Raw genomic sequence first — 24,975 nt, forward strand, 5'->3', positions numbered from 1 at the left:
AATAACCATGTATCCTGAGAATTTTGTTTTTTGGATCATGTCAATACATCACGATCACGATCACGATCAACGATTTGCAATTTTTTCAATTAATTATCATTACTTTTGATAATTTTTTAATATGACGAGATGGTTTTGGCGACTATTGTCGTAATATCATATTACTCTGCATCGGATACTCTATACTAAATTAAAAAAAAAACGTTAAAAGCCATGTACAGGCTTGGATACAATCGCTGACAACATGTCGGCCGATTGTATCTTTATAGCTTCTCTTTTTAACAGTCGGCCGATGTTACATCGGCCGACTGTTGAAACAATTGTATCGCGTCCACATCTAATTTGCAACTAGTTTTAGGATTTCATTTTTTTTGTAATTTCTTCTGTAGTGGTGGAAAATTCTTCTGCTAAACGTGCTATTTCCTCCATTTTGGATTTTTTCCTCCAACTGGAGCTACGGTCGGCCACGTGTTTCTAGTTGACCACATTTTGCTGATTTTAACTTAAACCGATTCATGAATACAAACTAATTCATCAAATTTCTATTAATAAAACATCCCTTTACTAGTTTAAATGATGTATCTATCAAAAAATCTGTAAAGACCTGCCGATGTTTCCCATTAAAAACGGAAAACAAGCGACTCCTCGATTCTTTTGATAAAATGCCGACCGATGTTGTGGTTGTGTCCGCGGCGAATCGGCCGACTCGAGAGCGACAAGAAAAATGCAGTCGGCCGACAATGTTGCCAGCGATTCTATCCAGATCTGTACGTGGCTAAAGACTAACGATACAGTCCTGGTTTTAACAACATTAATATCGATAACAGAACTAATGATATTAAAGAAAACATCTGTAATACTGAAGTATACAAACAGAAAAATTAATTGTAAAAATACCCTAATACTTTGTATTGCCTCCCCTTGCTGCCATAACTGCCTGTATACGTCCGTTCATACTATCATTGAGGCTGCATATGTATATATATATATATATATATATATATATATATATATATATATATATATATATATATATATATATATATATATGCGTATATATATATATATATATATATATATATATATATATATATATATATATATATATATATATATATATTGCGTTATGCTTTTCCATTATTCTTTAAGAACCAAGCGAAGTTCATTTAATGAAGCTGGTACCGCTTCGCGACCTCTAACCCTCCTGCCCCGCATTTCCCAAACGTCGACCATGATGGGAAATTTATAGTAGTATATAGTACACAATAATCACCAAAGCTGCCTTGTCATAATGAAAAAAAAAATTCAAAAAGAAATTATAATTGAAAAAATTGGAAATTGTTGGTGGCAAGTTCATTTCGCTCTTAAAAATTAACCAAGCCATGTATTGACATGATCCAAGAAAACAGAATGCTCAGGGGACATGGTTCTTACCGTAAAATGATATTTTAGGAAAATTTAACACATGAAATTATTGTACAGGGTGTTTGAAAGTTAGGATAAAAAACAACCCCTCGATGTATAATATGCCAATTACCAAAGTTTATAAAAAACTGAGTCAACGAATTAAAGTTGATATAATTATATACAGTTTGCTAAAAATTCATGAAAATAGGGCTAAAAATAACAAGAATATAACAGTTTAAATTGGACCAAAAATTTCTCCGCTGCGTTTTTTTTCTGTATAAAGCTCGACCAATACACACATTAAATAACTGGCATTGAATTTAGTTATTTTAATAAATTTACTGAGAATTTTAATTTATTATAGGAGAACTCTTTTTAAATAAAAACGTATGTATAACAATATTTTGAAGGGATGCCGATGCATCACCCACATCAAAAGCTTCGCCGCTATGTGTGCGCCTCATTTGTACGCTGCTTCCCCAAGTTTTAACAATGACAGCAATCCAAGAATATCTTCAATTAGCTGCCAATCTTAGCTGTTTCGTTAGTAACCAGTTGGTGATGTAAAGGTTTACGTCCCCAATAAAAAATAAAGGGGTATATTAATACATAACAGCCCTAATAAAATTATACTACTATATCTTCCATTTTGGTCAACTTCTCGTTTATTCTTTGTGGTCGATTGATATGTCATTATGTCTCTATTGAGTTAAATCTAGTGCAAATATATTTGACCTCTCTGAAATTTCCACTAAATACATTTTGTACACAACCATTCGCTTACTATAACCTGTAATATCAATCATTGACGTCAAATTTCCTGTCTACATGTTCATATTGCTAGTGTGACGCAAACTGTTGCACAAACGATTCAAAGTACAGAGCGATCTCCCCCGATCTAATATAAACGACTAATATAAAAATAGTTTCGTTTAAATATACTATGTAAACTCGTTATCAAATATAAAATTTATATTTTAAATGCAACGACAATAATCCATAATGAAGAAGTAGACTAGAGAGAAACATGGTAGAATTATTACGTTAGATGAAGATAAGAAGTGTCGAGAAGAGTTTTTATGAAGCACTTTTACAGAATCTTGTCTTATTAACTATAGGTTGATCTAAGACTAAACCTCTATACTTGATAACTACGATTATTGATATGCTATTGGTGACGTGAAACAAAAGTACGATTAAATATTAACAAAAGTAAATGGAATGTTGGTGTGTATATATGCGATGAAAATATTCGATTGCCTACAGAATTAACACTTTTTGGTATTCCTTTTATTCTCATTACTAATAGTCTAAGAGCTAGCAACGTTTTCGAGAGAGAATTTTAAGAAAGCTGGCTCTTTAATATATCTTTTGCTATGCTCTCTGGTACAGCGTGCGGGCCGTCTGGCTGCCGGTAGACGTTGCGTTCACTACTGCGCATTGTGCTATTGAAGGAAAGAACATCGAGTTTGTATGGTTTATGCACATAAGTTCGTCCTTGTTTAGGAGATGGAAGTAATACGCTTGCTCGAAAATGCTATTTTCCTACTGATCGAATTAGCGTCGAGGTCGCTTATCGATAGTTTTAGTTTTATTCAAAGATATGGATGTGGTTATCCCCTTTATATCTTTGGATTTATTTGAACGCTTTAAACCTCAATTTCAAACGTATGATTTGAAACTGTCTAATCAAAGTGCTCACAGCATCGAGCAAGCGCAGAAAACTTTTAACTTAAGGATAGACTTACGTGGGAAATGCATTTATATTATACCGTGCTGGCAACTCTTACTTTTGGGTCGGTATTTACATGTGTGGAAAGAATTCGCATAGGAATCTTATTAGGTCGGAGTGAGAGAAATGCGACGGTGTGCTGTTGCGGCGTTGCCACATTGCTCCGGTACGCCTTTCCCTATCAAGTAAGGTAAAATCACGATCGTAGACGGCTTATTTTTTTTTTCGAACATTAATAAGTAGATAAAATTATTAGATATGTTTCTGAGCACCTGAAATGGAATTATAAGGATATCGTTAGGGTGTCCATTTTTTTATAACCAGAAAATGTCAGGAATCGCGATAATTTAAAAACTCAACTTTTTAACACATAACACGCGATAACTCAAGAACCACTTTAGATATTGAAATTATTTTTTTTTATTTTGATGTTCGGATCTTTTACAAGATGTTTAAATATGAAAAATTCGATACGCTTGTTTTTTTTTTTCATTCAAAAATTTAATAAAACCCACCTATGTACTTTTAGTGCATATCAATTTTCAGCAATCGTATAACTTTTTTATTTATAGATTTTAACATACTGTCTGCGAAGAAAATATAGCAGAAATATTAAGAAAACTTTTGAAAAAACTACAATCATTTCTAATGGATTTCGAGATATAGATTTTTGAATTCAGAGTTCTAATAGCGCGACCACTGTCGAACACCAACTCAATTCTACTTATTTTTACCAAAAGTGCAAGTGTTTCTAACTTGCACTTAAAATTTTTCAAGCCATAATTACACTAACATAACGACTCGTTAATAGATAAACAAATAAAGTATCATGAGACGTAATTAAATCGTGAAGCTGAACGCATGATGTACACCCTTTCCTAGAATTTTAAGTACTGATTGAGTCGACCGCCACCGAATCTGCTATATCCCCTTCCATGTCTCTTAGCAATGTGTACAGTTTCTCGGTTTATTTTATACGTTTGGCAACATTTTTACTGTTCTCTCTTTGTTCAGTACATTATTAACGCATTGTACTCTTCTTACATACGGAAATCTCGACCCAAAACTAACCTTTGCCGGCCCTTAGTATATCTATCCTTCAACATTGGGACAACAATTTATGCGATATCGGTAGTATATTCTTTTATATGTATATGGGATTAACCTACTACTTGTCTCTTTTTAACCTGTTTAATTTTACCATTAGATTATCTTCATCATTATCTCAAACGCTAAAATCAAGGATTTAGGATCACCAGGGATGTATAAAGAGTAAAAAACACATATTTAAAAAAAATTGCAACGGATTAAAAAACAATACAGTGGGTGTATAAATATCAGTTTGTCTCTCTGTATTTACGCCTTTTGAATGTAAAAAAAACAGTATTTTTTTTATAAAAACTATCACTGTAAAGTACTTCAGCATTAGACATAGTAAAATCGAACATGAAATGATATATCTCCGACTACAGTTATGTCGATGGCGATCATAGGGCTGCAGCATAGTTAAGATCGAACTACAAGTTCCCTTGTTTTGCTGTTTAAAGCGTTAATATCCTTAGGCAAAAGAAGTATTTCCATAACTATGTATAAATGCTCGACTTCTAAAACGGATGGAGTGCAAAGATGAGCACCTTACAAACAAGTTACATTTACATAAAACAGTCGGAGAGCATACAGTAGGATATTAAAAATGTTAGATATATTAATATAAGAGATAAAATTTGTATTTACTAATCGAGACATGACTGTGGGTAAGTAATGTCTATATCTTTCCAGTGGGTTTATTTCAGCTGGACCTTCTAGAAACATCAACACTAAAATGAACACTTAAAAATTACAACGAGAAGAAAAAAGAATGAAATGTTAACTATTTGTTCTAGTAGTGACATTTACAGAAGATTCAGCTGACATGAATATGGGTCTTTTACCACCATACAGTTTAAATGCTTGAGATTTTGAGAGATATTAATAAGTGTGCAGTCGGCTGAGAAAGTCTCGGCATATCTTTAATGCTTAAACCTACTCCTTGTCCTCTTATTACTTTTGATACTTTTTTCTATTTAATAATATATAGGCGCAATTCATGGTTTTTGTAGGAAACTGACTGCTCTACAAAAAAGGATTCTTATGATTAGTCGATTAAATTAACCGTTTAAAAGATATTCATCGTCAAACTTCAATGTACAATAATTTTAACAGTTTTTGATTAGGGCTCGAACACACTGACGACCAGGTCGCACCGGCCAGGCCGCTGCTACCTCTAAAACCATTAAATCAAATGATACCGCGCACACTAACGTCCTGGCCGTCCGTTGGTCGTTGCGACCAGTAGACTGCACTAAAATATTATAATTTTCTGCCGCTTGTTGCCGGTTTTCTTCCAAATTAATAATTTTTCAGATGAAATCCCTCAAATTCAACGCGCAATATTTTATTATATTTAAGATATAGTGTTTTAGTGTAGTTTTTGCACACGTGCAGAAAATCCAAAGAAATAATATACAGACTGGATCAAAGGGAAACTTAAATCTAGTCCCTTTTTTTTATCAAGGGTCGATTCTAGTAAAAATTCAAAATATTTGTATATGACATACTCTATTTATGGTTGGTATGATACCTGTTATTATACCTTCGAGTTTCGATGTTAAAAAATAAAAAAATCATATTTAAAGTTTTTCTACAACCACTTGTATTGTATTGTAGTCATGTACAAGGAGGACAACTGTATTTTAAATATTATATTTAATTTAACGTTTTTCAAACAGGATTCAATAGACTATATTTCTACTAGGTACATTATTTAAAAAAAAATTAAGAGTAAAAGTAACTTAAACATTCATAAAAATAGAAGTATTTACTGTTGTAGATTCTCAGTAACAATAAAAAAGAGGAATTTACATTGTAAACATTGAAATAACTGGAAGCTAAATTTTCTACCTGCTTATGTGCCTGACGACCTTTTTTTACGATGGCCCTAATATGTTTACTTCTAAAGTCGATAAGAGCCATCAGCAGAAGTCCATATCAGTAGAAAAAAGAAACAGAATATCTCCCTTTTTGTCGGTCGCGCGTACACAATGCTTTTTGTTCGGCCTATTTGTTCTGCTTGTTCGTGCGCGCTCGGTTCGTTCGGGCTAAAATGCGAAAGTCTGGACGCACCTTTAGGAACAATACTGTTTTTGTCCTTTATTGATATAATGCTGAAAATCTCACGAGTTACATGTCTCACTCTACACATATTAAATTACATAGACGTAGGATGTAGAATATTCTGTTATGAAACGACTGATGGAACAGCAGGCATCACGGATTTGAAAAACATGGAAATAACGATGTTATCGTGTAGTCGGGGTTGGAGATTTTACTTACTCCATTTACCACACCAGTATTTATTAACGAAAAATCCAAGAATATTTTAAATGCATTATTTAATATTAGAACATTTAATAAGCTCATGAATAACAACTTCGCTTTTTAGTTAATTCGGATATTTTAACATTTCTGAAACTTAATTCTCTCTGAAACAATATTTTCTAATTGGTAAAACGTAAAAAAACGTTAGATCTGACAACTCTGTTGAAACTGGTTGTTCATCTGGCCGCAGCTATAAACGCAATACATCCTGGTCATACATAGACCTGGTCGTCAGTGAGTTAGAGCCCTTAATAATTCGAACAATTTCAATTTGAATGAGTTTCAGGAAAATTTTTACAAATTTTTGTCGTGAAAGTAACTACTATAGAAGTTCTCTGTTCGAAAATTTATTTCAAATTTATTATTCTTATAAATTTGTCACAAAAACTTTATTTACTAGAAATTTAATGAATCACTGACTCTAAGTTAGAAAAAATGCCATAATTATATTTTTCAATGCACCCAAACATACTTAGGACTAAATAGAAAAACTAGAAGAAAAGTTTAAAACATTTCTTTGTTCATAGAAACTGAAAATTATTAATCAAAAACTGTTAAAATTACTGTGCATTAAAGTTTGACGATGAATATCTTTTAAACGGTTAATTTAAGCGACTAATCATAAGAAACCATTTTTGTAGAGCAGTGAATTTCCTACCCAAACCAAACCAAACCATGAGTTGAGAATATCATAATGATTTTTTGTTAACGAAGTCTGCCTTAAAATAATCAAACAATATTTAATAGCATAGATAATAGATAAATGTAGTACAATTTCTGCAAAAATGACTTTGTTGAATTAGCGTGCCGAGACTTCTCACGTTTAAATAGCATTTATCTCTCAGGAAAGTGTTTCATCATGGTAGGTGCAATACCCAACTATATACGTATTGTACAAGAAGTCTAAACAACAAACGGAATAAAAATGTCTAAATATTGTCCGCAAGTGGGCACTTATCTTTTAAAGGACAGCAAAGAAACTCGCTCGCGTCTTCTCTGATGACGATTGCTTCTAAACCAGCGTTGCCAGAGTTCTGTATAGGTGTCACAGTGAAAGTCCGCATCATATTGAACTTGTTTTAGAGAGATATTGGTTAAAAATTACTGAATTCATTTTAATTTTCATCTAGATGGTTGAAAATTAGTACACTTGTGTAAAATTAAAAAGAAATAACTGTTTCAAATGAAACATTCTACCAATAAACCCGTGTTTTAGCCATTTATTTTTTTAAATGTCAAATTTGACAGACACCCGACAGCAAGAGCGTAAATATTTATATTATATTTAATTATTTTTTAGTTAATTTATTTTAAAACAAAAACTAAATAAATAAAAAGAATCCTATATTATGTGGACTTTTTCAGCGACACTGTATATCAGATACTACTAGAATATCAGTAAAAACCGAGAGTAAGAAAATTCAAATTTCCCGGCTTAAAGAACGTTTATTTTTGCTACGAACTTACTAATTATTATTAATAGAATAAATTTCATTTATGATTTTAAGTATATAAGAGAAAAAGTAATTTATTTTTTATTGCCTAATTCATTTTGATTTGTAGTCATCGTAAAAATGCAATTACTAGATATTAATCTAAAACATTCTAATAAATCTAATAAGATTATTACAATAAATTGTACTAGCTCTGACAACGCTGTTCTAAACGAACGTTTCGTTTGTTTTTATCACCCTTTGCATCTTTCTGTTTTCGATCGTTCACTTTGGTTAAAGGGGGCGCCATTTTTCTGGGAACTAAAGGGCGCTTGGTCTCGCAGTGACTCCATACGTCAATTTTGTGTCACAGCTTGGGATATACAAAAAAAGAATATTTATATAAAGAACAAAATATCTTTCACTATCCAAAAAAATTATTTATTAAGTTTTTATTTTTTTTAATACATGTAAATATTAAATAATGTACCAAAAATTGAAAACTATAGTTGTAGTATATTTTTATTGATAAAATTTTAATTTGACAAAAGAATTAATTGTAACTTACTAAATAATTACAATAATTATAATTTGGAAGACTTTGACAAATACTTGTTCTGGCCAATATTGTCCTGTATATAATTATTCTTTCCTTGTCCATAAATTTACTTTTAAAAAATGTATTTTTAACCATGTTAAATAAATTTGTAACTACCTCCTTGTAATATACAGGGTGGTACGAACTGTATTCCGGAAACTTCGGCAGCATATTCTGCAGATAAAAATAAGTAAAAAAGTTCGTATGAATGTATGTCCTAAAAATGCTTAGTTTCTGAAATAGATAGAATTTCTCGTAGAAGTTTCATTTTTATTTCGATTTTTTCCAAATAATTTCTGAAGTAACGTCAATATTTGGATGAAAATTGGTATCTGGCAAAATTTGATTTCGATGTCAATATGACTCCTATTTGTAGGGGGCGTCCGTACCTGTATAAAACTACTGAGTGAAAAATATACATTTTCGTGACTTTTTACGTGAAAAATGTCTCTTGGTAAAAATCGCTACGAGCAACCGTTCTCAAGATATTTAAAATAGAAAGATATTCTCAGATTCTCAAGATATATAGAAATAGTCAATACATGTCATTATTGACAAAAAATACACACGTTGAGTAGACAGTTGTTATTTGACTGAAATAATAATTTTGGAAAATTTTTATTTTTTTAAATTAATCTAAATTTTTCTGAGAAAAAATGATGATAAAACAGTTTCTGTTGAACTTTTGGCACAAAAACATTTCAAATTTATAATTTCAGTCTAATAACTGTTAGTCAACATGTTTAATTTAGGTCAATGATGATAGGTCTTGATAATTTCGATTCAAAATATCTCGAGAACCATTACTTGTAGCGATTTTTACAAAGAGACATTTTTTACGTAAAAAACGTCGTAAATTTATATTTTTTTACTCCCGAATTTTATACAGGTACGAACAAAAAGTTATTACTCTTCAAACCAGTTAAAAAATATGTAGGTGGCGCCCTCTACAAGTCGGAATCATATTGACATCAAAATCAAATTTCTCATGTCAAAAAACTCCCAGGCACCAATTTTCATCCAAATATTGACGTTACTTCATAAATTATTTAGAAAAAATCGAAATACATATTAAACTTGTACATCCTGTATCTTCGAAACTAAGCATTTTAGGACATACATTTATAAGAACTTTTTTACTTATTTTTATCTGCAGAATACGCTGACGAAGTTTCAGGAATACAGTTCGGACCACCCTGTATATCCAATCACATTTTTCATAACCGTACTCATTCTCAAACATGTAAGTACTGAATAAATGTGTTCTATAAAATATTCTAGTCAAAAGTGGTATAAAACAATTTAAGATATTGAGATATTTTTTTGTATTATAACCCTGTGCATCTATTATGTTTTAAAGTCTATAAAAATGTTAGAAAAATTTGTTTTGTTTATAAAAAAACAATTAATTGTTCATATAATTTTTATCTAGTATTATTAGAAAGTTTACTTTAATACTGATTCAACAAGTTTTAAAGTAAACTTCTAGGATTACTAAGTAAATATCTATAGTATAATCAATTTTTTTTTTGTTTAATTAAACAGATATGTCTAGTAATTCAAATAAAAACTTATCCATTAACAGCAGCGACTAAAAATTGAAAAATCCTACTTGATCCACTATGTATAATACTGTAAGAGTTTCAGATGTGTAGAAAAAACCTTTTCAAAAGTAATTCCACTTCAGTTTCTAAAAATACCGCTCTCGGTACAAAATCTTCCCGCATATCTTCCAATATTGCCATTAGTAACAAATATATTTAATTTTTTAAGCCAAAAAAATATTGTTGGCCAGTTATGTGTCAAAAAGAGCGCCCTCAAATAAAAACGTTATTGTTATCACTTATTGGCGGGTCTAGGAAATCTACCGTTATATATATGAACTACGATAAACCAAACCAACAAAATTTTCTTTCGACAAACAGAAGAACCTTACATAACCTCGCATTTGTCCTTGGCCACGCGGCTGTTGGTCTTGCCGCCCACGTTAAGGCTTACGTTTCGAGACTTCTCGAGATTCAGCAGTTCCTGAAATAATTGCTTTACATTGTGATTCGTCTTGGCGGAGGTTTCCATGGAGCTGATGCCCCACTCGGCCGCTTGGGCTTGGCCCTCCGACGTTGACACCTGTGAATAGGTAATAGATTATCTAAACTCGTCGTTCACAGGTTAAATCAGCTCCACTTTAAGCTTGATTTTCATGCATCCGTTGTCTGACGATACGATGATACAATAGTAATTTTATTGGTTGAATTTAAAGACTTCGATTGGTCAGAAAATTCTAGTGAATAAAACGTTGAATGGGGGCTAGGTTTGAAAGTGTTACTTGAAAATAACAGTTTCCACATTTAAAAATAACAGTGAAATGTATCAATAACAGTGAAAAGTATCAGGCGACTTTTGACTGCTTTTGATGAATCAGTTTCCACTATATTGATAAAAGTTACCTATACAGGGTGTCTCAGAAATAAGTGCAAATATTTTAAGGGGCGGTAGATCTGGTCAAACAAAACACATTTTTTCTTTACCATTTTTAAAATAAATTGAAAATAACCGAGTTATTTAACTTGAAAATTTAAAAAAATAATAGCAACATTTTGAGAACCGACGGCAGATATCGCCAACTACTCCAATTACCCGAATCAAGCCCGCATCTCAGGTAATTCAACAACCTGTGTGGCCATATGGACAAGAAAGTATATGCTTAAAAAAAGTCATAAAATCAGACCACCTGAGAAGTTTGGCAGAGATTGCAGAGATGCATTACATTTTTAAGATTGTGATATTATTACAGAAAATAAATAAAAAAAACAACATTAAAAAAAGACACTTATGACAGATCGATGTAACTGTGACAGTTCTCTTTTTTGATACACACTTAACTAAAATACACTTCACCATGCTGCTTTACTTGTACATGCTATTATAATAACTGCTAAAATAACAGTCCCCATTTCTAACACATTCTTTTCATATAGGCTTCATAACAATTTGAACCACTGATTTACAAAACACCTTGAAAAGCGCACATTACTTTGAATACCTTTTTGAATGAATAAATGTTGAGAATGATTGTCTCTTATCGCCACTTTACGAACTACTTTCAATCTAAGAATTCTAAATTCTTTTCATATAGGCTTCATCACAATTTAAACCACTGATTTACAAAACACCTTGAAAAGCGCACATTACTTTGAATACCTTTCTGAATGAATAAATGTTGAGAATTATTGTCTCTTATCGCCACTTTACGAACTACTTTCAATCTAAGAATTCTAAATTCGTCGGGCTGTTTTCGATATATTGAATTATGAATTACGATAAACATTTTAGAAATTTCTTTTTTGTGACCTTATCAATAATCAATTCATTTTTGTTTTGTTCGTTTCCTTTCATGTTTCTCTGTTTTATTTTTAAAATTTAATACGAACTTAATTGCTTCAAATGTCTGGAATTTGAAATTGTTGAAACTACGGCAACCTCGCTTAATATCGTTGCATGACGCAAGCTCGACACGGCGGCGCGGCTCTGAGTCTCAAAGAACAAAGAACCAGTTGACACGCGGCACCAGGGCCATGTAAGTTAAATATTCAAAATGGTTCCAGCAAAAGTTTTCGATATACGACGACTGTTGGCGCTGATCGTCAAAATCATGTAAAAATGTTTGTACAGGGATTTTGTTTACCGACAATACGACGTGAGCTACGATCGGACCAGGGTCAATCAGAACGGTCAGTCTTTCTTGGACAATTGCTGTGGAAGTGTGTGTTAATTTCTGTTGTGATAAGTGTGGTTGTGTTTGCAGTTTGATTTTTCGGTTTTGATATTATGTTAAATTCATTTTGAAGTATTGTATCACCTGTTTTTATGTAATAGTACTTTTTTTAGTTCTATGATCTGATATGTTATGATTTGTTAAAGTTTGTTTAACAATGTTATACCAAAGAGGTTATACTTAATATATCAATTTGCATAGCATAACTTTTTTATCACTAAACTTTGTAGATTTTCAGATTATTTAATTCCTTTTGTTTCCGTTTGTAATTTTATTTTTAAGACATATTATGTGATTGTTTTACATAATATGTTTTAAAAATAAAATGGCAAATAGCGATTAAAAATAATTAAAATAAAAACGTGTATTTTACAATCCCCGCCTGTTCCCCCCGGCCCCGCACCCCTTTGGCTATCCTGTAAATGTCAGCTACAACGAGAGATGGCGCTACGAAAATGGAACCGATTTATTACAAAGAATTATTAGTAATGATCACTGATAAAAGATTAAATTTAACATTCCTAATTTTTTATGTAGAAATTTGTCTGTCAATTTATAAATATAGAACTATGTAGAATGTGGATAACATAGGAGGTTGCAACACTGCAAGGTTTAGATACACCCATGATACACCGTAGAGAAATATCAGGTGAATAAACAAGTGGCACTAAAAAGTTTTTTAAAATTTCCCGGAAAATGTCAAGAAAAATTTTAAATTTTCAACAATTTTTTTTTCACAAAAAAACCTCGTAGGCGTGTTTCTAGGTTTGAAATATACTACCAGTTAAAATACTTGCACTTATTTCTGAGACACCCTTATAATGATGATGATGATGTTTCAAACAGCAATAAACAAAACAGTAATAAACAACTAAAGAAAAAAATCTAGTGAATAAGGGATTGAATGAGGGCTAGATTTGAAAGTGTTATTTAAAAATACCAGTTTTCATAAAAATAACAGTGAAAAGTGACAGGTTACTTTTGACTGCCTTTGATGAATCATTTTCCATTATATTGATAAAAGTTACATAACAACTATGTAGTTATGAATAGCTTCTGTGAAGTTGTTATCAGTCTGGTGGCTATAATCTGCCTAGCAAAACATATCTGATTCTGAGAGATGGCATCCAAAAAATGTCAGGAAAAAGTATATTCTTCAATTATAATAAAAAAAATTCCACTGACAGATAATCTTTCACTGGAGCAAATATTCATAAATTTGATTCTTTTTATACATACCTCTCTCAGCTCTGCACTTTCATCACATTTATTACCAGTTAACATAATGGGAATTTGACTTAAGTCTGGTCCTTTCAGTTCTTTTATGACTTCAAAAATTGGTTTTAACTCCTCCAAACTTTGCCGACTGCATACTGAGTATACAAGGATAAAAGCATGTCCTATAATAAACCAAAGTTTAAAAAAGTAAAGAATATTATTAAAATGGTATTACCTTTGCTTATAGAGAGCCTTTGCATTGCTGGAAATTGGTGTGATCCTGTTGTGTCTGTTATTTGTAGAGTACATATATTTTTGTTGCAACTAATAACCTGAAATATTTATTATAATTTATATATAAAATGAAAGGTAATAATGACATTAAAAAAATACACTTACCAAAATAAATCAACTAAAATAAAAGGCACATCAAGTCAAACCAAGCAACAAAAAATACTGCAACAGATAAATATAAAAATAAAACATAAAAACAATAAATGCATATTACTGATTCAACTTTACTTTTATGAGTATGGGCAAAGAATAATATGTAATGTATCAAAAAAATTCAAATGCATAACTTCTAGTACCAATACTCCTTTCAAATCAATATACTTCTAACGAACATAAAACATGAGAGTTTGTATTAAATATTGAACCTATATGGTATCAGAGTAATATGTACACTAAGTTTAAAAAACATTATCATAAATAAATGTACGAAAGAATAAAGTTAAGTATAAAATCTATGACTTTTACAACAAATTAACAGTATATATCTTGGTCTCTACATACTTGTCGATATGTATCTTCGATGGTAGGTATGTAACTCTCCCTGAAGGTGCCTTTAACAAATCTAAGCACCAAGGAGCTCTTGCCTACACCACCAGCTCCAAAAACTACCACACGGTAGTCGTTACTTTGCTCGGGCATCACAGATTTTGCGGAAATAATTTCGATTTAAAAGGTTATATTATGCAGTTAAACCACCCACATCAAACTTGTCTTCTAACATGTCGATGTAAAATTGATGCATTTTTCGATGCAAACACTTGTTTCGATTAAAACTCCATATAAAATATATAGTAAAAAATATTTGAAAATAATAAATCACTTGCTCAAATATAAAAATTAAAAGCTTGTATTGATTGGTTAGTTTTTGACAGAGCAGGGTGTGGGTGGGAGAGACCCCATGACATTTAACAATCAGTGGGCGAATTTTAATTGATATAAAAGGGTTACTCATGCATTTTTGTATCTGACAAGATCAATAAATCATAAATTAATGAATATTTATAAATATATATTTGTATAAAAACAGTTTTTGTATAAAATTGATAAGTAATTAATACTTATATTTTTAGAAAGTTTGGCAACGTTGAGAATTATCTGTCAAAAATCAGTCGTAAATTGTCATAATCAGCTGTTTATTGTTGAAGTTTCGTAAAGCTGTTTGGGCTTACAGGTTCTTATCAAAAAAGGAAATATTTGGGTATTCTGCTTATTGGAATTTTGTAGTAATCATGGCAGATGTGAAATCTTTGGAACATCCCACCTTAAAGGTACATAATTTGTAAACTTATTGCTGTACAGTATAAAACAAATAATATAAATTATGGTTGGTTGTATAGTAAATACACATTATTTATGGCGTAGTTTAATATAATGTAGACATAAAAAGTTATAAAAGAAGCAAATCTAATAAATAAACTGTGGCAAAAACTGATTGGAAACTGATGTGCATTTTTAATAATTCTTTAATAGATTTTGTAAACTATTAAAAAAATAAAGTTGAGATAAGATGTCATAAAGAGACAAACAAGGGTGTACTAACATATCCATATTCATAAAATGTATCTCTACGTTTGTTTTTATTTTATAGCAGGAGGTTTAATTGTTAATTAAATATTAAGTAGATTTATTAGTTATATATTTCAATTAGTATATTATAATATATAATATGTTAGGTTCCTTATGAAATTTTAAACAAGAAATTTCGTACGGCACAAAAATCCTTGGACAGGGAGGTATCTCATGTGCAACAGGGAGTGGGTGAAGTTGAAAAATGCCTTTCATCCGAGGGTGGAGTTAAGGCTAAAGATATCACTAATCTTTTAGGTAATTCCTGTAGATAAAACTAATATTTATTTCATTAACATAAAAATTAAAACTGATTTCCATCTAGGTGGTATGGTTGAAAAACTTCATGTCCTAAAACGCAAAGCTGATGAGAGTATATTAGAGGAATTGACAGCTGCTAATGTATGCAAGAGGAGATTAGAACATCTCAAAGAACATGCTACTGTTACAGCCAGTAACACAGTTTCAACAGGTAAGATACAGTCAGATTTCAATGCATATTTTATAAACATTTTCTGATATTTTCATTACATCATTATAATGTACTGAACTATGATGTAATATTGCAAAATATTGTTAATTTATATTATTGCTTGTGTCATTTCTTGACTTAGAGTACATTAAAAAATGTTATACAAGCATACAGGGTGTCCAACATTTTATTTGGGCTAAGACTTCAACATGTTGAAAAACTTTTTTAATAAAGATAAATTTATGACAGCACATCTTTTGTTATAAAAATATGTAGTATTTTTTTAAAATTGAATTATTTCAACCTCTGCAAATATTTAAACTACAAAACGATATTCAAGTGTCAGGGTATGGGGTTTGCTGTAAGGCAACATAAGATGTAAAATAAAATTTTACATTTTAACTTGACAGTTTATTCTTTTCCAAAATACCTCTTGACAGATTTACTATCTATATTAATAGTAGAGACATTTTTCATAAATCATTACATTACAATGCCATAATTGTCATACATGGACGGTCATACCAGTCCCGAAACGTCACAGCCCTAACCCATTCACAGAAATTGTAGGCTTAAAAAACGAGATAAAATTTCGAAAAAAAATCCTCTGCCTTAAATTTTGACCCTAAATCGAATGGTGATACTGAAAAATTATTTGGAAAAGCGGAAAGTTGAAGGCAAAGAGTTTGCTCTGATGGGTTGCTAACTGGTTAATCAACACAAACTTATGAAAGTTATGGCTGTTCAAAAGTAACCAAGTAGTTATTAAATAATTAATTGGAAAATCAAAATTTCATGATTTTTACAACATCTTATTGCTTTAAAAACGAAATAAACCAATTACCAAAGTTCCTTATTAAAATAATGCATTCCTTAATTCATTCATAGTAAATATTTATAGTGACCACACCATTCATTTCAATTCCAAGATCTGCGTACCCTGTGGAATATTCTTGGTGTTGTCCGAATTTGATCGAAACAGTCAATAATGCGTTGCCGTAGTTGTTCTTCAGTATTAATCGGCACTGAGTAAACCAAAGCTTTCAAGTGGCCCCAGAAGTAGAGATCTAGTGGATTATTTCGTTTTTTAGAGCAATAAGATGTTTTAAAAATCATGAAATTTTAATTTTTCAATTAATTATTTGATAACTACTTGGTTACTCTTGAACCGCCATAACTTTCATAAGTTTATGTTGATTAACCAGTTAGCTACCCATCAGAGCAAACTCTTTGCCTTCAATTTTCTCGAAAGCTCTGGGCGATGTGCAACAAGAGTGCCTTTTTTGTAGGAAAAAGTAGGTAAATCGTTTTCAAAAAATGAACCCATGTTGCAAAAAAATAACCTCAAAAAAGTTATTCACGAAACAACCCCCTACCTTTGCAAAAACTACCCTTTCCGCTTTTCCAAATAATTTTTCAGTATCACCATTTGATTTAGGGTCAAAATTTATGGCAGAGAATTTTTTTTCGAAATTTTATCTCGTTTTTTAAGCCTACAATTTCAAAACAACCGTTTTTTAAATTCACCCTTTCTGGGAGTTAGGGAACTCCCTTAATATGCATGTTCCGCCCTATACTTATAGGAAATTTTTTTACCATTTTTAGGAGTATGTACTGATCACCCCCTGATTTTTTTACACCATTTCAATGACACCCTGTATATAAGTATAGTTCATATCAAATAAACTTTTAGTCATGTGATTAAACTTGACCAGCACAGCGTTGCCCACTTTCACATCTTTTCTTTTAAATAAAATATTTAGCAAACAAAATTAAATTAATTACAAATATAAACAGTTATTATTTACAGCAGCATAACTCACCTTCTTAATAGCACTTACGGGACATAAAGGGCCATTACTACCGCTTTCCCGTTCAAAATATTCTAATAAAGCTGCGATGAGTTTTTTACGGCTATTAAGCTATCTTCTACACTTCGCACTAAAAGAGGTTCTAAAAAGAACAATGTTCGACTGCAAAGTCTGCTAGTAGAATTTTTTAAGCTTAAAATATCACAACACAATTCATTTAAACCAAAAACTCGTAATATATAACTAAAGTGTCAAAACGAATGACAATGTCAGGAAATAAATAAATAAATGTGGCAACTTGACATTTTCTACAGCAGGACTACCACCTGAATCCCCAGCGGAAAATTTGAATTCCGGTTAGTCAGCCCGGCGCCGAATATGTCCATGGTTGGCAACAATGAATTTAAAAATAGCGCGTTCGATTACTAACTAAAAGTTTAATTGGTATCGAATATAGAGGTAAATTGTGTCCAATGAATTTATTTTAATTCCATAACTCATAACATAGTAGTTATATGTCTACAGAATATTGGAACACCCTGCATGTCATGGCAGACAGACAGAACTGTCATACTGTATTAAAAATATTCTTTTTTATGGACAGACTGTACATGAAACTGTCATCTTAAAATTCTTCTTACAGTGCCATACTCTATATAGAGCGTCGGCTACCTCTCGCATGTACCGGGTGGCCAACTAAGAATGGACGCCGGCTATATCTCAGAAACTACTTATCGTATAATTTTGGGAAAAAAATTCTAATAAGTAAATCGACCAAGAGAAATCGCTGTAAATTATTTTTAAGTTCCAAAAATGCCCGCTAGAAGGCGTTTCTCTAATAGCCAATCAGAAAACAGGGTTTTTCTCAAAAATATGCAGGTGAACAGGTATTTTAAATATGGCTATTAGAGAAACGCCCCCTAGCGGGCATTTTTCGAACTTGAAAATAATTTCCAGCGATTTCTCTTGGTCGATTTACTTATTAGAATTTTTTTCCCAAATTTATATAAGTAGTCTCTGAGATACAGCCGGCGTTCATTCTTAGTTGGCCACCCGGTACTTGTGATGTGTGTCATCAGTGTTTCACAAGTACACGGGACCTACAGTTTATTGCTGAATCCGAACGGCACTATTTGAGAGGCTGTACAAGGCAAATATACTCAAGGTGGTTTGCTATTACCTTCCTTGAGGTGGCGGCTTGCTGATCGCTCTATTTAGATAAATAAATATTTTTATTTAAATAAATAAAGCGACCGTACTGGCTGGGGATCGAACCCAGGAGCTTCCGCTCCGCAGATCGACACACTAACGCTGGAACTACGGCCGGCCACCATCTTAAAATAGGTTCTTAAAATTTGTCCTTTTACAAAAAACTGTACTACCCTGTATTTTAGCTGTTAACGCGAATAACCTTGACTTTCAAATGGAACTTCTGCGGTATTCATTTACATAATAAAACAATTATTTTATACAGTGTGTTCAAATTGTTGAGGTTTCTCAAAAAAATTTATTTATAAGAGTGTTTTTTTCCATCAATCATACTTCAAAATTTTACAATTAATTTTTAAATTGTACCACTGGATTTTGAGAATTTTTTATATTATAACAGGTACACTGAATCAGTGGAGGAAAAAACGACTAGATAGAATGGTGGTTGAATATTTCTTGCGCAATGGTTTTTACAATGCCGCTATTAAACTGGCCGAAAGAAGCGAAATTAAAGAATACACTAACATTGGTAATTAAATTAAACAATTAATTTAACGTAAACAGTTATTATTAATTCTTTATTGTAGATATATTTTTGAATTCTCGCGAGGTAGAGAAATCTTTAGCCAGTCATGAAACTCAAAAGTGTTTGGCCTGGTGTCACGATAATAAATCCAAATTGCGCAAGCTCAAATCGACTATGGAGTTCAATATTAGAGTTCAGGAATTTGTAGAACTTATCAGGAAGGTTTGTTGGTTTAAATTATAGTATAATCAAAAAGTTTTATGATGAAGTGTGCTTTATATGTCAGTTTTTTAACTGTCATTGTCAAAGTCTGCTTGGTCATTAAACTTTTTAATCATATAATGCTTTTTGACAACAATGGTAAATTGGCAAATTTGCAAATGTCAAATTTATGTCATGTTTTTAAGGTCTGAAGTCTGTCCAACGAGCCACGGATGATTTAATGAAAATACAATTTACCTGCGAATTAAAATGACATGTCAATTGTCATTATTATGTCTACTCTCATTGGACAGACTTTATTTAAAAAAAAACGATTACAACAAATTCAAAAAATTTACCAGTGGAATTTTTCGAAATTAATTTTTAGACTAAATTTTCTATACTTTAAAAACTCTGTTTAAATGATAGAATGGCAGAATATGGATATTTTTTAATTATGAGAATTACATATTTTATAACAGTGTACTTTGCAAACCCGGTTATTTTATACAGGGTGTTTCAAGAAGCATGTGCCATCCTCGTGGGGAGATACATAAAAATAAAATTTATTTTTTATATCAACATAGGTCCGATTCTCCTTTGTTTCGTAGCTACAGGGGGTTAAAGTGTTAATTTTTCGATTTATTATAATTTTCTTCCCAGTGCTTTTAGTGATTTGAATGAAATTTTGAGAGTAAAAGTTACTATAAGTGCTACATATTGTCAAGGTGTATGTAGCGCTAAAATGTATTACTGGTTGCCTATTACTGGTTGCCAAACCAAACCAAACCGCAACGATCGAAAAATAAATGAAGATTTTGAATTCCCTGTAGCTACGAAACAAAGCAGAATCGGAGAATATAAATCTTATTTCTACGGGAGAAATCTCCCTACGAGAGGTGGCACAAATTTTTGAAACACTCTGTATACGGGGTGGATTAAAATTGGATGTTTTTATCCATTATTTCAAATGGATCACTATTTTATAAGAAAACGTAGTTTTTATCCAACTTTATGTTTTAATAACTAATTTTTATATCTAATACTAATATTTTTAATGAAAAATTTATTGTGAAATTAATGAAGAACTTTTCAGTGGGGATCAGTAAGTCACCCTGTATTTTTGTTGGCTACTTACTTTTAGCAGAATTTTCGAGATATGATATAATTAAAATATTTCTTTTATTTGGATATATCCCAGTTAAAATATTTTACTATAATCATCAAAGAATGTGTTATTTTAATACATTTTTTTTCTATATTATTTTTGATTCTTAACCTAGGACCGTAGAATGGACGCCATAAAGCACGCACGCAAATATTTCCCTAGTTTTGAGGACGAACATCTGGTGACAATCCAGAAAGTTATGGCTCTGTTAGCTTTTTCAGTAGGCACTAGTAAGTAGAATTTATTAATATTAGTACTCCTTATTCTATTTTACTCTTATTTTTTACATTGTTGGTGTAGTTTTCTAACCTTTTTTTTTGTACTGTAAGACATATTTTTCTTAAGCTTTGCCAGATTATGCAGTTCTATTCGACATGCGCAGATGGGACAAACTTATTGAGCAGTTTAGGCAAGAAAACTACAAGCTTTTCCAGCTGTCTTCGCAATCCGTATTTACAGTCACTCTTCAGGCTGGACTGTCAGCATTGAAGACACCATATCCTTTTTATACTTATTACATTTAAATTGAAGTGCATCTTTACATTTTTTTTAAACATAAGGGTAGATAGTTTACATATTATAACCAGGTGATAGAGTTACTTACAAATTAATTTTTAAGTTGAACATATATATTACATTACAGCAAAATAAAATACTAAATCACCACAATACACCAAAACGCTTTTACTTTTACACTGGACGCGCGTTTCGCTAACCATGTTAGCATCATCAGCAGATGATCAATACTCCTCTCTCTGATGATGCTAACATGGTTAGCGAAACACGCGTCCAGTGTAAAAGTAAATGTGTTTTGGTGTATTGTGGTGATTTAGTGTTTTATTTTGCTGTGTAACACCAAAGGTTCCAACCCCCAACTGTAATTACATTACATCTAAATTGTAGTGCATCTTTACATTTTTTTAATATAAGGATACATAGTTTACATATAACCAGGTGATAGAGTTACTTACAAATTAATTTTTAAGTTGATTAATTTCCTTAACGGAAAACACTCAGTGTTATTCGGAAAATAATGAAAACAGGAATCCAGCTTGCCCAGTGTGTCAAGAGGATTTAAATAAACTGGCTGATCCTCTACCATTTGCTCATTGCTCACAGTCTAGGTTATATTGTCACATTACTGGCCTACCATTGAACGAAAATAACCAGCCTATGATGTTACCTAATGGTTATATTTATGGGGAGCAGGTAAAGTTATTATGGCATTATGTTTGCAGCGTATAAATACTCGTATTTATTTAATATTTTTTTTTGTTTTGATTTTTACATGATTTAAAATATCGGACTATAACTTGTTTAATTCAAAAATTAAAATTAAACTATTTCTATTATCACTACTTTTTCCATAGTTCATTGAACAGATAGTAGAAGTGGGCAAAACTGTTATTTCTAAATAGCAGTTGGAACTGTTGCTGTTATTTATAAATAATAGTTTAAAATAACAGGTTTCTGTCATTTATTGATTTTAGTGTTAAACAGTGAATAAGTATATTAAATATAAAATATGATTTTTTTTTCAATAAAGATTTTATTATGATAGTACAGACACCCTCAAAATCTGTAATTTTTAAATACAGGGTTGCTGATATGTATGGGAACAGTCGATGATTAGGTAAAATATACGAGGTACCGCAAACAATTAAATACAAAAGTTACAGGGTTTTTAAATGTCAGTTGAAAAAACCTGCGCTTTCAGTCAGATATTTATCTCTTTTGAATCATTTCCTGTTCTAAAATTTTTCGCCGCATATTTTAGGTTTTAGCTACAGCAGCGTCATCTTATGTCATTGTAATGCAGACACATATTGGTCGGTCCGTTTAATCTGTAACATTTTTCGACGCACACATATCATATGATAAGTGGTAGCATGTGGACTGAGCTGTACTAGCTTGTTAAAATTTCGTGATGCGGCATCGGCATCACATCGCGAGTGATCGCAGCCGCGGAACTTATTTTTATACCTGTTATTTTTTGGAAGTAACAGTTGTTAAATACTGTTATAAGTGTTGAAGCACAGATTATACAGATTATAATCTTTGTTTTTTCTTTATTGTTTTTCGTGGTTCCAATTTTCGGAATCGGCCACTAGTTAGGTGACTAGTTTGCGCACATAGCCCGCCCACGTATGGCCTCTAAAATTGTGCACAGCGCCTGACCGGCACAGTTATTAGAGAGATATCGGAAAACCGAATAACGTCATCCAGTATTTACGCGTACCTTCTCATGGTTACGATATGCGCGAGTCAATTTTTAACGCAACACCCGCTAATAACGTTACCGTCTGACGTAATGTGCGGATCAATTACACCAAGCGCTATTTCTAAATAACGTTTAAAAATTGCTTAAATGGGCATGTGCGGGTATTTGACAACCGGAGCCGGCCGGCGAGATCTTTTATTTTAGGTTATGTTTGAGTTGTTTTGAATTATTGCCTTAGTTTTATTAGGTAATTTGATATTTAAGTAGCTGCGATTAGTTTTAATTGGCCCAAAATATGGATTCCACCTCTTCCAATACTAAAGAACCTATAAAGAGTCTTAGGCCTTCAGCAGATGACGATTTAGCCCTTCTAAGAGAATTTGTTGCTTGTTGCCCTAAACCCAGGCAGACGTTGAACAATAAAGCACTGGAAATAAGCAGCCCTTTAGTTTTAAAATACCTAGTAAACAAAACAATTTCAAAGTTTTAAATTCAAAGTTAGGTTAAGTTTAAATAGCGGACGCGCCGCGATCCGAATTCTTTCCGGTCCGATAACGCCGATAACTATAAATGAAGAGAGTTAATACCACCTCATGTAAAGGAAATAACACCTGACCTTTTTAACGTCCATGCACGCTATTCGGTTTAGCGATATCTCTCTATTACGCTGTTTATTGTTATTTTACGCGAGTTTATTTTTGCGCACAGGAAATTTGACTCGTTTGCACATCGTCATAAAAAACAATTTTCGTACCACGAATTAGGGACAAGATTTTTATCTGTATACTTATAGGATACCTAATCTGTGGTTGAAGTAACAGTTGTTAAAAACTGTTATTTATAACAGATCGTTACATAACACCCGCTTTTCTATTTTTTTTTGGAACTGGTGGCGCGCTGTTATTTTCATACCTGTTATTTTTTGGTAGGGACAGCTGTCGCGAACTGTTATTTATAAATAACAGTTGTAAAATAGCAGATCGTTAAATAACAACCCCTTTTTACAATGTAGGATCATTGGTTTACATATTAATTTTATGTTGAAAGGAGTTATTTGTTAATAGTCGAAATATAATATAAGTTTATTTTGCAAGAAATAATAGTGGAACAACTATAATCATTGATGCCAACATGAACGTTTGGACATTCGAGACAGGATAATCATTTACACGTAAATCTAAGTAAAATCTATTTTTTTGAAAAACTTTTATGCTAGTTTTCAATAAATCACTTGAATATCCGAAATTGTCATTTCAATGGACACTGTGACGCTGTTTTTCTATCATACGTTATTCGACGTTACTATATAACGTTATTCGACGTTCTTCTTCTTCTTACAGTGCCATACTCTATATAGAGCGTCGGCTACCTCTCGCATGTACTTGTGATGTGTTATCAGTGTTTCACAAGTACACGGGACCTACAGTTTATTGCCGAATCCGAACAGCACTATTTTAGAGGCTGTACAAGGCAAATATATTCAAGGTGGTTTGCCATTACCTTCCTTGAGGTGGCGGCTCGTTTGTTGCTCTATTTAGATAAATAAATATTTTTATTGAAATAAATAAAGCGACCGTACTGGCTCGGTATCGAACCCAGTACCTTCCGCTCCGCAGACCGACACACTAAGCTGGAGCTACGGCCGGCCACTATTCGACGTTATAAAAACGAAGTATATATATTTTAGGCTCTCGAAGTGATGGCTAAAGAGAACAATGGCCAAATTATTTGCCCCAAAACGAAAGAAATATTTCCGTTCAAGAAAGTGGAGAAGGTGTACGTCATGTAAAGATGATACCGTTCATGTGATACTCAGAATAAGAATATATTCGTATATTGTAATACTAAATGCCATTTATTTTTTAGATTATATGTAGGTTTATAAGGTAAGATCTACTGTTTATTAGATGTTTTTCACTTTATTATT

The 24,975-nt window shown here is 31.9% G+C and overlaps 2 protein-coding genes across 3 annotated transcripts; one reads left to right on the forward strand and one right to left on the reverse strand.

Moving 5' to 3' along the window:
- Positions 1 to 7,126: 7,126 nt before the first annotated feature.
- On the reverse strand, positions 7,127 to 14,710 carry LOC115888542 (GTP-binding protein Di-Ras2). Its single transcript, XM_030908291.1, has 5 exons — positions 14,376 to 14,710; positions 13,816 to 13,912; positions 13,602 to 13,762; positions 10,524 to 10,714; positions 7,127 to 8,362 (listed from the first exon to the last, which is right to left on the reverse strand). The coding sequence occupies exons 1-5, from the start codon at positions 14,511 to 14,513 to the stop codon at positions 8,311 to 8,313; spliced, it is 639 nt and encodes a 212-aa protein (XP_030764151.1). The 5' UTR covers positions 14,514 to 14,710; the 3' UTR covers positions 7,127 to 8,310.
- Positions 14,711 to 14,982: 272 nt separating this feature from the next.
- LOC115888543 (E3 ubiquitin-protein transferase MAEA) lies at positions 14,983 to 24,866 on the forward strand. Of its 2 annotated transcripts, none has more exons than XM_030908293.1 (9): positions 14,983 to 15,142; positions 15,548 to 15,698; positions 15,766 to 15,912; positions 19,333 to 19,461; positions 19,520 to 19,680; positions 20,943 to 21,057; positions 21,173 to 21,323; positions 21,841 to 22,036; positions 24,736 to 24,866. In XM_030908293.1, exons 1-9 carry the CDS (start codon positions 15,104 to 15,106, stop codon positions 24,835 to 24,837), a joined length of 1,191 nt encoding a protein of 396 aa, XP_030764153.1. In that variant the 5' UTR covers positions 14,983 to 15,103; the 3' UTR covers positions 24,838 to 24,866. The 2 variants fall into 2 exon arrangements, with proteins under 2 accessions (XP_030764153.1, XP_030764152.1); XM_030908292.1 differs by having other exon boundaries at positions 14,989 to 15,142; positions 15,548 to 15,707.
- The last annotated feature ends 109 nt before the right edge of the window (positions 24,867 to 24,975 follow it).

The sequence above is a fragment of the Sitophilus oryzae genome, unplaced genomic scaffold, assembly GCF_002938485.1.
Source record: "Sitophilus oryzae breed Bouriz unplaced genomic scaffold, Soryzae_2.0 scaffold_801_pilon_pilon, whole genome shotgun sequence".
Classification (NCBI taxonomy): Eukaryota; Metazoa; Arthropoda; class Insecta; order Coleoptera; family Curculionidae; genus Sitophilus; species Sitophilus oryzae.

Bases quoted from the DNA above. Each gene is read 5' to 3' on its own strand.
- LOC115888542 (XM_030908291.1), bottom strand. From the start codon at position 14,513: ATGCCCGAGCAAAGTAACGACTACCGTGTGGTAGTTTTTGGAGCTGGT. The intron at 13,763-13,815 runs GTAATACCATTT...GGTTTATTATAG, and splicing joins AAGGCTCTCTATAAGCAAAG to GACATGCTTTTATCCTTGTA. The intron at 8,363-10,523 runs GTAAGGTTCTTC...GTATATCCCAAG, and splicing joins AAGGACAAATGCGAGGTTAT to CTGTGACACAAAATTGACGT.
- LOC115888543 (XM_030908292.1), top strand. From the start codon at position 15,104: ATGGCAGATGTGAAATCTTTGGAACATCCCACCTTAAAG. The intron at 15,913-19,332 runs GTAAGATACAGT...ATATTATAACAG, and splicing joins CAGTAACACAGTTTCAACAG to GTACACTGAATCAGTGGAGG. The intron at 21,324-21,840 runs ATATCCTTTTTA...AACGGAAAACAC, and splicing joins CTGTCAGCATTGAAGACACC to TCAGTGTTATTCGGAAAATA.